General features: G+C 57.1%; 2 protein-coding genes across 6 annotated transcripts in view; one reads left to right on the forward strand and one right to left on the reverse strand.

The window, feature by feature from the left end:
* Fbxo7 (F-box protein 7) overlaps positions 1-2,468 on the forward strand; it is a 16,131-nt gene extending 13,663 nt beyond the window's left edge. Inside the window, exons 7-8 of the mRNA XM_019209506.2 lie at positions 772-809; positions 1,937-2,468. Coding sequence (XP_019065051.1) covers positions 772-809; positions 1,937-2,311 — 413 coding nt within the window. The 3' untranslated portion in view covers positions 2,312-2,468. The remainder of the gene's footprint in view (positions 1-771; positions 810-1,936) is intronic.
* Positions 2,469-2,987: 519 nt separating this feature from the next.
* Positions 2,988-15,270, reverse strand: part of Syn3 (synapsin III) — a 278,828-nt gene continuing 266,545 nt past the window's right edge. For 4 of the 5 annotated variants that reach the window (XM_010637616.2, XM_033763883.1, XM_010637617.2 and 1 more), the window contains 4 exons: positions 13,941-14,075; positions 13,066-13,144; positions 10,415-10,706; positions 2,991-7,406 (listed from right to left, as the gene is read on the reverse strand). In XM_010637616.2, the coding sequence (XP_010635918.1) occupies positions 7,274-7,406; positions 10,415-10,706; positions 13,066-13,144; positions 13,941-14,075 (639 nt within the window). In that variant the 3' untranslated portion in view covers positions 2,991-7,273. Of the gene's footprint in view, positions 7,407-10,414; positions 10,707-13,065; positions 13,145-13,940; positions 14,076-15,270 lie in introns of all 5 variants that reach the window. The other variant, XM_010637618.2, reaches the window with a different exon arrangement.

The following is a 15,270-nucleotide window of genomic DNA, read 5'->3' on the forward strand; positions in this document are numbered from 1 at the left end:
ATATATATATATATATATATATATAGTCAATAAGAAAAACCAAAATGACCAATGTGTGTGGAACAGCTGACAAAGAAAGAGGGGCTCTGGTGTAAATCCTCAGAGGAAAAGACACCCGTGTTTGTGCACCCAGCTTCAGGGTTAGGGCTTGAGTGGCCTCCTTTCCTTTCTGACTGGCTCTCGGCTCATCAGTAAGCTGCATGTCCCCAGGGATACAGCCTTGCGGGGCTGGAGCATTGAGAAATCTCTTCCGTGCTCCTGTAGTCACTTGTGGAGAAGACAGCACTGTCGGTTATCTGAACTCTTCCTTAGCTTGGGATCGTCTTTCCTCATTTCACACATGTCCAGTAAGTAAGTCCGTTGAAGAAAGCCCGGTCACAGTCATGCTCTGGTAGTTGAGTCACCCAGAGCGGGGTGGGAGGAGATTGTCCAGCCTGGACTCGGAAGAAAGCCAGAGTGGGCCTGACCCCAGGACCATTCCCGGGCCCTGACCTGGGTGCTCGGTTGGATGTGGCAGGCGCTGTGGGGAGCAGCTGCACAGCCAGGTGGTGTAGGGAGAGCGTGGGGTGCTTGGTGCAGGGGCCCTGCTGTGTGACCATGGAGGGACGGGCACAGAGCCCCCAGGAAAGGGTCCAGCGGATACAGGGAGCACAGATGACAGTGCATGTGCATAACAGCTCAGCTCAGTTTTGTTAGGACAGAACGACCCACCCCGTTCAGTGCTGGACGATGAAATGTGTGTAACTCTGTATTTTTTGTTTTCCTCTATAGATGGCTCTGTCAGAGTTCGAGACACAGATTGGAAAGAAGTAGGTATTTTTATTGCTTCTTTTTTTTTTCTCCTTTTTTGTGGTACCCAGGAATTGAACTCAGGACCTTGTGCTTGTGAGGCAGGCATGGTGCCACTTAGCTAAACCCCTGGCCCTAGAAGTAGGTATTTTCAAATAGGAAAGTTAATGTTCATGACACAGAAATCACTAGTGAATTAATAGCAGGATATTCTTCATTTTTATTATGATGTAATGATATTTGTTTGCATTATATTTATTGCTAAATTTCAGTAAATGAAAATGTTTTTATCTTTTGCTTTAGACTTAATTTTTATTTTCCTGTAATTACATAGGAAAGAAGTCTTAATACAATTACTTTTCATCTTAATATAAAATATTCTTATTTTTGGCAAAAATATTTGAATTGTCTTTGTATGGGAGTAGCTTCAGCCACTTAGGTAAAGTGACTTTGAAAAGGGTAAGATAAGAAACATCTTATTTGCAGGTAACTACTGACAGAGATATCAGCAGGACTGAGGAAACTCCTTGGAATGGAGAATAAAGTTCAGTAAAAAGCCTTACTGTGTACCAGATACACAGCACTGTTCTCTAGAGTACATCCCATCCTCTGAAATAGGCACCTGTTTTTTATTTTAAATCGAGGTCACCTGGGGATGAGTAGGTGACTGGGTTTAAGTGTTGCCCATCGCCCTTCTAGTACCCGAACATTACATTTTCCACTTTGAAAAAGGGCAGCCTGACATCGCAGGCCAGCATGGATGTGGACTGTCCCGAGTCCCTGCTACTGAGTCACCCCTGCTCTGGGTTTGTTGTTTCAGCATAGTTGCAGTGGGCTGAAAGAGTAAAGTCCCTGAAAAGCGTGGTGGTGCATGCCTGTAATCTCAGCACTCAGGAGGCTGATGCAGGAGAGTTGCAAGATCACGTCCTACCTGGGAAACTTAGCAAGACCCTGGGGATGTAGCTCAGTGGTAAAGTGAGTGTCCTTGGCGTCGCCTCCTGGCCACTGCCCTGTATGTGCGGTGTCTTCTTTCTGTGCACCGCTGCTCTTGTCTGATTGCATGGGAAGGGCTCAGAGGTCTGTGTGGAGAGAGCTAGGTGGGGCCCAGGGCACCCAGCCATGTGTTTCTTGTTCTTCCTCCCCACAGCTGTACAAGAAGAGGCACAGACAAAGGAAGGAGGCTCAGAGGGTGCGGTACATGAAGTTCCTGCCGCCGCCCCCCCACCCCATCCCGTTCTACCCCAGCCCCTTCCCCCCCAGTTCACTCCTCCCTCCGGGGATCATCGGGGGCCAATACGACCAGCGACCAACACTTCCCTATGTTGGGGACCCAATCAATTCCCTCATCCCTGGGCCTGGAGAGACACCAGGCCAGTTTCCCCCTCTCAGGCCTCGTTTTGACCCGATCGGCCCCTTCCCGGGATCCAGCCCTATGCTGCTTGGGCGAGGTGGCCCAGGGGACAGGTCCCCCTTCAGGCCAGGCCGGGGCCGGGCCTCTGACAGCCGGATGTCGTTCATGTGACCGGGGTGCGGCCCGCTCTCCCTGACAGTTCTGGGAAAGCTGTGCTCCCGGAGCCTTTGCTAGGCTGGCCTTGGGGACGAGCGGCGCTGTGGCTGCCCTGCCGACTCCCGGAGCAGGGCCTGGTGTGTGTCCTGTACCGCATTAAACCAAAGTGTCACTAACGTGGCGAGCTGGGCTTCTGTCACAGAAGGTGCCTCCGAGTCCTCAGCGTTCTCAGTGTTATGCAGACATGGTAAAATTATTGGTCCTTCTGAGTGTAGGCAGATCATTATTTCAGGGGTTTCTGGGTCTTGTTTGCATTTTTTGTTTCTAAAAAAATTTTTTTAGTGGTGGTCTTTAAATTAAAGCCCAATTTATAAAACCTGTAAAAGCGGAGCAGGGCTGGCTGACCTCAGGGCAGCCCCTCCCCCTCTCTGGCCCGTCCTGGTTCTGTGGTGGGACTTGGGCTCGGGGCAACACCGCCGGAGATGTGTTGAACACGTGGGTCCTGTTCGCAGCTTACGCAGAAGACTTTTAAACAACAAAGTTCCTCTTTGAGTGCTGGTCAGTTTCAGTGGAGCCTCAAGTTACACCTGGCCTGACATAGGTGACTTGGGTTGAGGTTAATGGAAGACTCACCTGCCTCTTGTTATCTAGAGCGCGTACCCAGGTGACATCCGCATCTCAGCTGTATTGACTTACAACCCTTGGGAACCGACCGAGTTCATAAGTCAAGGGTCCACTGTATTTGGTCTTCAAAGACAACCTCCTCTTGTTGGAAAAACATTGTGTTTAAAAGATTTAACACAAAATCCAAGATTTATTTTTCTATAAGAAAAAGCCAAACACAAACTGACATACAAACAACTGTAGAACATGCTGTAGTGACAAATGAGAATTGGAATCAGCACAGGCGTGAAGCCTACCGACACCTGCAGAGATTACTTAGGAATATCGCCAATGTCTTGCCTTTTAAAAAATGTTTTGCATATAAGGAAATGGCTTGGAATGTTACGTGCTGCGAGAGTATTCTTAGTTCTCTGTACGAGTGAATTACTATGTTTTGCTGCACTCTTTTCCATCACAGTGAAGAGAATTTAGCCTGTGTGACTGGGGAGGCCATGTCCCCGCCGTGTGGCAGGTGAGGCAGCTGCCCGCCACGGTGTTTGTATCTGAGCCCCAGGAAACCTTCCTCACGTGCGTGCCACTGCACGCCACAGGGCTTCCTTTGGGTTGGGCCGAAAGGGATGCCCTGCAGGGGGCTCCGCATGGCCTCGCTCGCCCTGGGTGCCACAGGGCACCACGTGCTCAGGACGCAGCCATTTCTGAGCACCCTTGCCGGGCCTCTGGGGCCTTGGTCCTGGCAGTGTGCCTGGCACTGAACGTGCACACCGCAGTAGTCCCCCGAGGCTTTTCCTCACGACTGGCAGCTAAATGTACATTCAGCAGCTTGTAGAATCCCACGTTCTTGTCCCGACATTCGGGCTGTCTGCATTGCTGGTGCCCTAGTGAGGTCATGGCTGGCAGAGCCCGTCCCGCGTGCTTTGCTGACCTCACCCCGCATGTTGTAATGGAAGCGAGATGGCCCGGTGAGCAGCGAGGAAGGCGCCACTCCACTCCGCACCACGGACTTGTAGCCTGCCCCGCTCGCTGGCCCTTACTGCTCCCTTTGGCTGTTTTTATTAACAGGACCTTGCTTCACCCCCATGTCCTCTTATAAAGGAAAACTGGCTTGGCACGGCTGGTGACCCAGGCAAGGGTGCTGTTCTCTCCTGCTGGAGTCGGGTGATTTCCTGTGTAAAAACTTGAGCCCTGACCTGTCCGGCTCTGCTTGGTTCTCTGGCTCTCTAGTCCGCTGTTTGGCCCCCAGTTTCTGAACTCCTAACTCCCAGAGCTGGACCTTGCTCTCTGCCCCTGCCCTGCCTACCCCTACCCTGGGCATAGCTGCCCAGCTGCATGCCACACTGGGGGGAGGGCACCCCTCGGGGTCTACGCCACCTGGCCGGGAGATGCAGCGTACAGGACGACTCGTCGAGAAGGGCTCGTACAAGTGTAGTGTCGGCCTCCTGCGTTCGTGGGCAGGGATGTGTTGAGACCGCAGGGCGCAGCGAGTGAGAGTGGAGAAGTCAGGAGCGTGAGGGAGATGGAGGTGATAAAGGGTCTTCTGTAGCTCAGGACTGAGCACACCCCACTGGAAGACAGTCGTGCAGTTGTGGACTAGTGTCCCCAAGGGATGCCCCACTGACCCCGAGACCACTTCCCTGACACCCGTCTTTCTCGGCCCACACACGGGAACCTGCGTATCAGTCAAAGTGTCCACTTCGCTTCTCTGGACACATGGACCCATCTGGCTCGCCTGTTGCCCACCTTCCTGTTGGTCTGCAACCCAGATAGCATGCTGCTGCCTGTTCTGTCCTCATTACACTAAAGCCTTTACCTGTGGCCACTTAGGGTCTAGGATGCTCATCAGGAAGCAGGGCGCAGGGCTGGGCAGGGGCCATCTGCGGGACAAGGTAGGTTACCAAGGTCACTGCTTGCACCTGCAAGTCGGGCTTTAGCAGCTCAGCCAGGAATGAAGCTGCAGCCTTCTGTGTATTCTAAATGTGGAACAGAAGAGGCCAAGTTTGAGATCTCATGTGCCTGCTGGAGGCTGGGGCTGTTGGGGAGCTGCGCTGGGTGCATGGTGGGGTGCAGGCCGCATGGCTCACGTGAAGCGCCACGTGCTGTCCCTGGGCCTGGCCTTTGCTGCGGAAGCGCTGAGGTGGCCTCGCCTGTGGGGACCCTGCCCGGGGTTCCTCCCGCTGCTGCTCTCTGTCCTTCTGTTAGTCCGGAGGAGGTCTTGCTGGGATTGAGAAACTACCCCTGGCTTTACATCCTCTTCTCCATGACCTCACTCGGTTTGATTCTGTTTCTCGCCGGGCACCTCACGGCAATGCACTTAGCAGTGCGGCCTTGTCTGCTTCCCTTGCTCACTGATTTCAGCATGTTTTAGGGAACCAGTGGGTACCGTGTGTGGAGTGGAGTGCGGGTCCTGCTGCAAGGTCACGGCCCAGCGTCCAGAGGCAGGTGTGCCAAGCTCGGGGCTTTGTGTGTGCGCTGCTTCGTCACCCCGGAGCCTGGGGAGGGTGGGGTCACTGCCACCAGCAGGCCCTTGAGTGCAAGGCGGGGACAGCGGGGGAGGAGGGACACGTGCACTGGCGCCCTGGAAGGCCGATGGCGTGTTCACCCCGCTGTGGGTCACCGTGCACAGGCTGAATTGGGCTCTGTCCTAGGTCAGCTGCACCGAGACCGCGTGGAGGGAGAAAGCTAGCTTCCTTTGGGTCAGAGTTGGACAGCAAAGCAGAAAACAACAAATAGAACCTTTCGGAAGCTACCTACAGTGACTCCCTCCCTTTTGTTTTGCCCTTTCCCGCGTCCAGATGCCACAGCTGTGAAAGGTTACATTTCTGGAAGGAGGGAACTAGTCCATTTGGGGGTCTGTGGTCCCAGGAGACTGCTCAACCCTGCTGTGTGCTCGCAGTGCAAGTCCCCTCATGGGTCCAGAGCTGCCTGCCTGCCTGAGGCTGTCGGCCTGGCCCAGTTTGGGGTAGGGAAGGAGCCTTTGCTACTGCAGTTGGGGTAGTGGGGAGATCTGTGTGTGCCTCGGGCTTCCTAGGGACAAGAGGTGAAATAACGGAAAAGTGGGGCGGCCTGGGCCACACGTCCAGGGTTATGGAGCGTCCATCCTGCTCAGCAAAGGTGCAGGGCCCTGTGACTGTAGGATGCAGGCTGCTCCTAGCCTGCTCCGTCTGCCGTGGTGCAGAGCTGAGCACAGGGCTCCTGGTGGCCCCTGGCAGCCGGACCTGTCCATCCTCACAACAGAGCCGGTCTGGGGTCTGGAGGAGCAGAGGATGACCCGAGGCTCCGCCAAGCCGGCGTCAGTCCGAGCCAGGGCCTCACCCGCGGCCTGTCGGAAGCCGGCTTGGAGGCGGGCACCGAGGTTAGGCTGAGGTGATAGTACGGGAAGGGTGGGCCTGGGCTGCAGGAGCGCAGACAAAGTCACCACTGCTCAGGTCTCTGCTGATTGATCACAAGCAGACCGGAAGCTACTTCTGACTGCAGACCCCCCAGGGGAGGTGGCCTGATGTTTCTAGAGAGAACCAGGTGGCTGCTTTTGGCTCCTGCAGCATTTCTAGCACCAGGGGTTGTTGGCTTGGGACACCCTGATCTGGGCTGCATCCTGGGTGGGACAGGGAGTCAGGGTGCCCTCCCGCCCTGCAGTGGGCTTGCTTGCTTGGGGTGAGGTGGCAGAGTGCCAGGCTCTGTCCTCCTGGTGCCTCTGGGCACCAAGTCATGTCCTCACCTTGCCGTACACCAGGAAGTTCCTGTCCCTGCTTGGGGATCACCTGGAGGAGGAAGCAGGGTCCCTGCAGGAGACAGGAGAGGTGAGCCTGCCTGGGAGCTGCCTGGACCCGTGAGGACTGTGGTCTGCCCTGGAGTCCTGTTAGGAGGACATGCTGGGGTGGTGTCCCTGATCCTGTGGTTCTGAGGCCCTGTGTGCTGTGGGAGCTGCCACCTTTCTGCTGACCTCAGGACCCCAGGCCTGTTGCCTGCCCGAGAGGAGGCCTCACTGTGCGGCACCTGCTGTGCCCTCCCTCTGGTGCGAGGTCCCAGCCTCTGAGTTGCTGAGGGAGGCCTGAGCAGCGGCACTGGCTGGGGCGGGCCTGTGCTGAAGGTGAGTGAAGCTGTCCAGGAGGGGTTGCGGCATCTCAGGGCCGGGCAAACAGGAGGGTGGGTGAGTGGTGCCATGGCTCTCGAGGAGGAGGGTGTCACTGCCCTGGCTCAGATGGTGCTGGGACGTCATGGCCAAGGACAATGGGAACACAGTAGAGACCACTTCCTGGTAAAAGGCATTTGGAAACCATGGGACCCGAGACTCTGGAAGAGGCTGAGGCAGGAGGGTCTTGAGCGAGGGTGGCCTCCTGTGCTCCAACGGGGATGGCGCTAGTCGGAGAACAAGCTGGCGAAGGACTTCCTCAAGTTGCGGATGGTCTCGGCCTTGGCCTCGTCCTCACTCGGGGTCCCGTGCTGCGAGGCGTCTGATGTGCTGAGGCTGTTGGTCAGGGACTGGGATTTGCTGAAACAGAAAGGCAGGGGTTTGGTGCCAAGGCCCAGACTCCCCGGGAGGTGGGGCTGGGGACAGGGAAGCCAGAAGGCACCAGTGCATGCGTCCTGGGTTGGGTAGGGGTCATGCACAGAGCTGTTTCTGCATGTGGGCATGGGCACAGCATCCTGTGAGGGGGCGCAGAGTGCCTGTCCCCTGCCTGTGTGCAGTGCTGGGGCCCAGGCCACATGCTATACCCTGCCTCTGAGGCTGCAGGCCCCTTTGCTCCCTGGACCGCTCTGTGTCCTGGGCTGAAGCCTCCGCCGTGCCACATCTGGCTCCACGGTGGAGCGAAGCTGGCAGCAGCACTGCTCCAAGTGCTTCCTGTGTGCCAGACCCGGGGCTGGGTGAGCGTGGCAGGCCCTGCCCGAGAGGCTCAGGTCCAGTGGAGGTGGTGGACGGGGAAGGAGATGATGCGAATGCGGCACAGGTTTGTTTTTGAGATAAGGTCTTACTGGGTATTCCAGCCCAGCCTTGAACTCAGTCCTAGCCCAGGCCGCCCCCAGCTCACTTCAGACCTCCTGCTCGGGAGGGGCCACGGCATGCGCCCATGACTGTGACCAGTGTAGCACAAGTTTGAGATCGTGCTCACATTGAAAGGCTGAAGCCTCTCCCAGGCAGGGCTTCCCTACTCTTGGCAGTTCCCTTGCAGCCTCCCAGTGCCACCGAAGCAGAAAAAACAGGTGTGGTGAGACATATCTGTAGCCCCAGCACTCTGGGAGGCTGAGGCAGGAAGATCTAAAGTTGGAGCCCACCTTGGGCAATTTAGCAAACTTACTGAGGGCCTGTTTTAAAGCCTTACAAGAGCTGGGGATGTAACTCAGCATGAAGGCTCTGGGTTCATTCTCCAGTACTGGAAAAAATTTTCTCTAGAGCAGTGAGCTCTTGCTTCTAGCTGGGTTTCCCTGTGTCAGTGCCCAAGCCTGGCTGAGGTCTGGATGCCCCCGTAGGCCCTGTCCCGAGCTGGGACTGCCCTTTCACACTGCGATGGCTGTGTTTACCGCTGGTGACGATGTCCATCTCAGCCGGGTGGCTCCCTGCTTTGCCTGTGAGGACACCACAGAAGCACAGAGGCCGAACTACTTGTCTGAGACCACACAGCTCCTCCTTCTGTGACGCAGCTGAACTCAGCCTGACTCTAGGGGCTGCGCCCTGGGCAGCTGTGCCCTGTCGCCTGCCCGGAGGTTGCAGCTAATGCCTACTGCACAGAAACTGTGCAGCATCATTCCAGGTGAGAGTGAATGTCGAGGTTATCACTTCGGCAATGCCTGTGGGATCACGTTCACGATGCAGTTAGGCGGAGCATGTGGTTGCTGTGTAGTGGGGAGCACCATGTAGCTGTGAAAAAGATGTCAGAAGTGGAGGCAGAGCCCTGGGGTTTACTGTGAGACACAAAGCCGGAGCGGAGTGCTGTGGGTACCACTGTGTGTGAGTTGGGAGGGGATCAGCAGGTGTGTGTATTTCATTTTATTTTTTGCATTACTTGAACCTAGGGTGTTTGCACCAAGGTACATCCCCAGCACTGCCACCCCTTTCACATTTTGAGATAGGGTCTCGTAAAGTTACTAAGTTATCCGGGCTGAGCTTGAACTTGGGATCCTCCTGCCTTAGCCTTTGAGACTGCTGGGATTATAGGTGGCATCAGCACTCCTGGCTAGAAGGTGCATGTTTGTTTTCTCATAAGGAAAGACTGGCAGGACACATGGGGAATGATGCCAGTGGTCACCTCCTGGGACAAGAGGAGCGGTGCATCAGAGGGGAGGGAATAGGAGGGAGGTTTTCGAGGTGAATCTTTGGCGTCACCGGTCTGTTAGATTCCTGAACCACGTGGCTCTGCTACCTACTGGTGAGAAGTTGCTCTGAGCCTGATCGCTGGACCAGACCTGGCCTGTCTCAGCCTCTCTGTCCTCTAGTGGTGGAAATGTCCTCCAGACTCTCAGCCTCTCTGTTCCGTCCTCTGCACACGGGATAGACAGCTGACAGCCACTAACCCTAAGAGGTGAGGAGCCCACTGGCTGGGGTGCTGCACTAGGACATGGTGTGGGCGGTGTGGGGAGGCGGGGCTCCCTCTTCCTAACCTCACACAGGAGAAGCCCACCTGAGAGGAAGCAGTGTGTCCTGTTGCCATCCCCAGGCCGACCTTGTGCAGAGCCTGGGCTCAGCTGAGTGACTGTGAACCAAACTGTGCCCTTCCTTCCAGGGCTGGACCTCCAGAGGCCTTGCAGCATGGCTTCTGCCCTCCTGGAGATGAATTCTACTGCATGGGCCAGCAGGGCCCGGCCCAGGCAAGGTGAGGTCCCACAGCTGGCACCAACAACCACGTGTGCGCGAGGCCCTCCAGGACCGTCCAGCCCCGTGAAGCTGCCATATGAAAACCCAGGAGCACAGGGTCATCAGGGTTGGCAAATAAAAACACAAGCACCCAGATACTTTAAAATTTTAAATGGAAGACACATATATCACTTAAAAGTATAAGTATCCTTGTTGGGCCTGGTGGTACATGGCTGTAACCCAGCACTTGGGAGGCCGAGGCAGGAAGATACTGAGTTCAAGGCTCTACATTGTAAGTTCAAGCCTGGACTACAATCAAATCTCTGTCTCAAAAACAAAAATTAAAAAGTGTAAGTATATCCTCTGCAAAATTTGGGGCTTGCTTAGAGTCAGAGTTACGTCTTGGGGACACCCCTTGTTTTATCCAGTGATTTTCTGGTTGACACTAGCAGAAGAACCATCCAGCTGAGCCCATTTCAGAACAAACCATGAAACCAAGAAAACAGCTTGTTTTTTCACCCCCTAAGTTTTGGGGGCTTACTGTGCAGGAACAGGAAGTGGTAACGTGCACGGAGGGTGTGGGGCCATCTCCACTCTGACTTGCTTTGCCCTGCCTTGCTGATGCCACTCCCTGAAAGCTCAGCCAGGGATCCCTTGGTCCACCTTTGTCAGTCCAGCCTGCTCCGGCCGCTGCTGCCCACAATACTTACTTGAGGTGGGGATGGAGTGGTGCTGTCTTCTTGGGCTCCTCTACCTGCTGGGAAGTGCTGCGGCCCTGTGCAGGGGGCCGGGGCTGGGATGGGAGGGTGGAGCCTGGCTTGGAGGCCTGGCCTGGGGAGGAGCCCCCTGAAGCCCGGGCCAGCTGTGGAGAGCCTGGGGACCTCTGCGGCTGTGGGGACCCGGGTTGGGGGCTCAGGGGATGCTGGCCTTGTGGGGAGAGCCGCTGCTGGGAGGGGCTTCGAGACCTCGGGGGCTGCGGAGACTGAGCCTGGCGAGGGCCCCCTGCAGGAGAGCGAGAGAGGGGAGAGAAAAGTTAAGACAGCATAAGGGCGGAAACAGTGCCCACACGCACTCTGGACAGTGCCATCTGTGACTGGGAGTGCCCGGGAGCTTGGAGTCCATCATGAAGTGGAGGAGATGGTGGCATCACTGACACGGGTGTCGTTAGTCACACACTGATCGCTGCACTGAAAAGCAGCACAGATGTGCAGAGCTGCATGAAAGAGCGAGCCTGGGAGGCAGCACAGGAACCACGGCCCAGCTCCGGTCTGAGGTCTCCGTGGTCGCAGGTGCCGTGGGGGAGGTTTGCCCCACAGTCACAGTAACCGTCGGTGTGGCTGCACTTGGGGACTGGGTCTCTAAGGAGCCCAGCAAGGCAGAGGTGACCCTGATCCACAGGCTGGGTCCCACAGGAAGAGGGGACATGGAGGCAGCGGAGAGGAGCCAGGGGAAACCAGCCCCACTCACGCCTGACCCTGCAGCTGCAGCCCGGAGCCTGGAAGACAAATGCTGCGGCCTTGCTTGCTCTAAGGCAGTGGAGGCTGCAGGCAGAAGCAGCTCCCATCGCGGGGCGGTGCCATCCCGAGTCATCCCGCTCCTGCTCCCGCTCCGCAGCACCAGACCATGGAAGGAGCCACCTTAGTTGGGGGCTGCTCTCGATACTTTGCTAGAACCTCCAGGGGCCCCATATTTTTGCTCTAGAGAGGCCGTGGGAGGTGCATTCCACTCAGCACCCAGGGGTGGCATGAGCCTCCCAAGGGGACATAGGCAGGGGCGGTGGCCTCCCGCAGGTGCAGGCACCCGGTGCTTCAACCCAAGGGCCCGCTCCTTCCTGTCTTCTCTGCGCCTCCCTCCCTTCTTTCCTCCTTTCCCTCTTCTTCCTCCTCTCCATCCCGGGGTGCCCTGAGTCCTTGGAGGCAGCTTCCGGCGACAGTGGCGGCTCCGAGCAGGCTGAGGCCTGGCTCTTGACCCCCTGTGGCTGGCCCGGGGTGGCCCTGTGCACACTGGCATGGGAGCCGCCCCGACCCCAACCTGTGGCTGCGGTGTGGGTGTTGGGGTGTTGTGTTGGTGGAGTCACGAGCCTCCCTCCTGTTAGCTCACAGCACTTCCCCAAGGGGGCTCTGCAGCCCCTTGTGACAGAACTGTGGCTTGAATTCCTACGGGTCCAGCAGGGGTGCAAAGGAAACAGACACAGCCACGGAGCCATTTCTCTAAAGAGGACAAACCTGGGGGTAACAGACTCCCTGTCACCCTGGAGGCCACAACAGAAGAGGGAGGCCCAGGAAGTAGGGAGCCCTTGCCTGTTCACAGAAACCCCCGGCTGGCTGCTTCTAGGACTTCGGGGCCATCAAGAGAGGGTGGAGATTTGGGGAGCTTGAGATAGAATCTAGATGTTTGAGCCTGGACTCATGATGCACACCTCTAATCCCAGCCCTCAGGAAGCTGAGGTAGGAGAATCACCGCAAGGTGGAGGTCAGCCTGGGGTACATAGTGAGTTCAAGGCCAGCCTGAACTACATAGCGAGAGTCTGTTAAAAACAAAAGCCAAAGCAACAACAAAACTAGATGTTTAAGATGAAGTTCCTGGTTTTTAAATGTTGGCTACATTTCTTGTTTTTTAAAACCACTGCAAATCAGTGCTTTGGAAAATTGTATTCCTTCAGAACCTTGTTAGCTGTTTCCAGAGCCCAAGAGGTGCTCCAGCTGGTTCTCAGTTCTAGGCAGAGCACCCATAGCGCATTAGCTGAAGGGTGGGGCGTGCTCAGGATCAGTGCTGAGAAACCATGAGGTTTATTAAGAGAGATTTTCCCTCTGAGTTGGACAGGCGGTGCTGGGGAGAGGAGCCACTCCTTCGCGGTCTCGCACACCTCCAATCATTAAGCACGCGGCCATTCCTCCTTTATCTGAGGAAACTGAGGCTTGGACAGCAGCTGTCACTTGCCTAAGACTCGTTCACACACCGCTTGTTTGGGTTGGCGCCTAAATGTCCCCACAAGGCCACGCGCGCGTGCACACACAATTCTCAATATGCGCTGCACTCTGTGCTCCCCCACACCCCATGGTAACGGCCTCACATTGAGCCACATTACAGCCCTTTCTGTAATTTTTATTTTTAGACAGGTCATGCCAAGTCCCTAAGTAGCCCAGGCTGAGATCAAACTTGAGATCCTCCTGCCTCGGCTTCCCAGAGTATGGGCTGATAGGCTGCACCACCACGCCCAGCTCACATTAAATGCCCTACACAGCATGCTCTCTCCTTTCTCTACTGCCCGGCCTTCCTTACTCTGCTCTTGGGTTGAGAGCAGTGTCCAGAGAGGAAGACCGAGAGTCTCTGAGAGCCCCTGTGTCCCCCAGGGTCTTACCTTGTGGCGGTGGGCGTGGCTGGGGCTGTCCCAGCTGAGGCCCCAACTGGCCTTGGCCTGGAGATTTTGCTGGCTTAGTCTGCGGAGAAGGAAAAGGAAGCTGGTTGTGCCGGCCACACCATTCACTTCCCAGGTGGGAGGAGATTTGTAGGGAGATTTTGTCATGGAGGCCAGACCCACGTCAGTGCATGGTACTCTTTAAAAATCCTTTGTGTGGGGCCAGGGATTTAGCTCAGTGGTTCTGCTGCCTGCCTCGCAGGCACAAGGACCTGAGTTTGATCCCTGGTACCCCCCACCCCCCAAAAAAGAAATTTTTTTTGTGTGTGGCCTTGAATGCTCAACATAGCCCACATTGGACTTGAACTTGCAGGATCCTCCTGCCTCAGCCTCCTGGATGCTGGAATCACAGGTGTGCGCCACTGTGCCCTGCTATCTGTGTGTGGTTCTTAGGTGGACACCGGGGTGTCACCACCACCACCACATAGGCTGTGGGGGGGCTGCCCTGGCCCCCAGCAAACCTGGAATTCCACCTTTACAGCTGAGGCCCTGGCAAGGCGGGGCTGCGACCTGGGACCTGCCTGAAGGCGGCAGCAAGTTCCCAGCACCGTGGCGGGCATGGGGCTCTGTGGGAGTGTGCTTGGGTGGGGGCAGGAGACACAATGGTCCCCGCTGACTGGCGCTGCGCACCCCTTCCCCCTCTGCTCTCTCACGCCCTACCCGGGCCCAGGTGAGAAGAGCTCTTCCTCTTGGAATGGAGGAGGTGACCTCCAGCACACCCCAAACTGTCCACACCTGCCCCTTCCCTGGGACGTCACCTTGCACCCGGGCCCCAGGCTAGAGAGCAGGCCAGGCTTTTCCTGGCCCCAGAACCTCACCCAGGGCCTCAGGGGCGAGGGCACCGTGGCCCCTGGCAGCAGGAGCTGGCTCATCCTGGACACCACGAGGTCGGCCATCAGCTGCCTGTCATCCTCCACGTGCTCCCCAATCAGGGGCATTGAGCTGTCCATGACCTGCAGAGACAGAGGGCTCAGGGACCTGTAGGGCAGGGTGGCCACAAGGTGGCACCGTCCCCAAGCAAACCTGCAGTGGTTCTGCAGTGGCTCCTTGATCTGGTTCAGTTCTGACTGTCCAGCCTCCGGCCGCTGGTGACAGCCCTGTGACCAGGCTGCCCTTTCCTGTCCTCTTAGGGGGCTGTCCCGTCCCTGCCTTTCCCATCAGCCCTGAGGGTTAGGGGCCACCTGTCCCTGGCCAGGGTCAAGGTGGCCAGAAACGGTACAGACCAGGCCATGGAGGGAAGTGGGGATGGGCTGTCCCTCTGTCCTTCAGGGACCCTGACCTCACAGGGTGCAGAGACTTTGTATGTTGGGCGGGCTGAGAGCGCACACTAGCCCATCCTGCTGCTGCTGGATGGAGAAACTGAGGCCTGGAGAGGGAGGGGCTGGCCTGACCAGGGGTCCAGCCTGGAAGTCCCAGGCCTGGGCGCCCCCATCCCCCTGTCCTGCTGGTGTTCTGATCTGAGTCCTTGCACACTCCCAGCCTCCTGGCTGACCCTCTGACCCAGGTGGGAGGTGCACGGAGGGCAGCAGGAAGCCAGGTCCTGAGGACCACAGAGTGCTCGGTCCTCACAGCCTGGGGGTCCTGCAGAAACCAGTGGGGACTTGTCCAACCCACTAGCTGCTCTTGGGATGGATGCACGTGTTCCAGGGTGTCCTGGCACAAAGTGACCCCAGATCAGCTCATGGGAGGTGGCCGCCAGCTCCTCACAGGTCCTTCAGGGGACCCAGGAGGAGCTGAGCCCAACTGGGTGATGCCCACCGTGCACCAGGGCTGCTCTGTGTCACGGTCACCGGCACGGACCCCTCTGGCTGGTCTCCGCTCTCACTTTGCCCCCGGTGTCCTGCTCAGGTCTTCGTCCCAGATACCAAGAGCCCACTGGGACAGTCACGCCAGTGACGTGTTAGGCAGACCCACTGCTGTCCTCACTCTGTGGGCCCCACTCATAAACCCTGGGCTGGAGGAGGCGCTCCCAGCACACACCCGCCGCAGGGACAGGACGGGGTCGTCCAGCACCACAGGGGCATCACAGTCCCCCATTGGGACGAGGCCCCCGAGGGCCAAACAGGGCAGGGAGGAAGCTGGGGAGGCCAGTGTGGGGCCAGGCCTGCTGCCTCAGAGTCACTTCCCCAGCAGCAAGCTGCATGTGGT

The sequence above is a fragment of the Fukomys damarensis genome, unplaced genomic scaffold (assembly GCF_012274545.1).
Source record: "Fukomys damarensis isolate Sample0158 unplaced genomic scaffold, DMR_v1.0_HiC HiC_scaffold_15, whole genome shotgun sequence".
Taxonomy (NCBI): domain Eukaryota; kingdom Metazoa; phylum Chordata; class Mammalia; order Rodentia; family Bathyergidae; genus Fukomys; species Fukomys damarensis.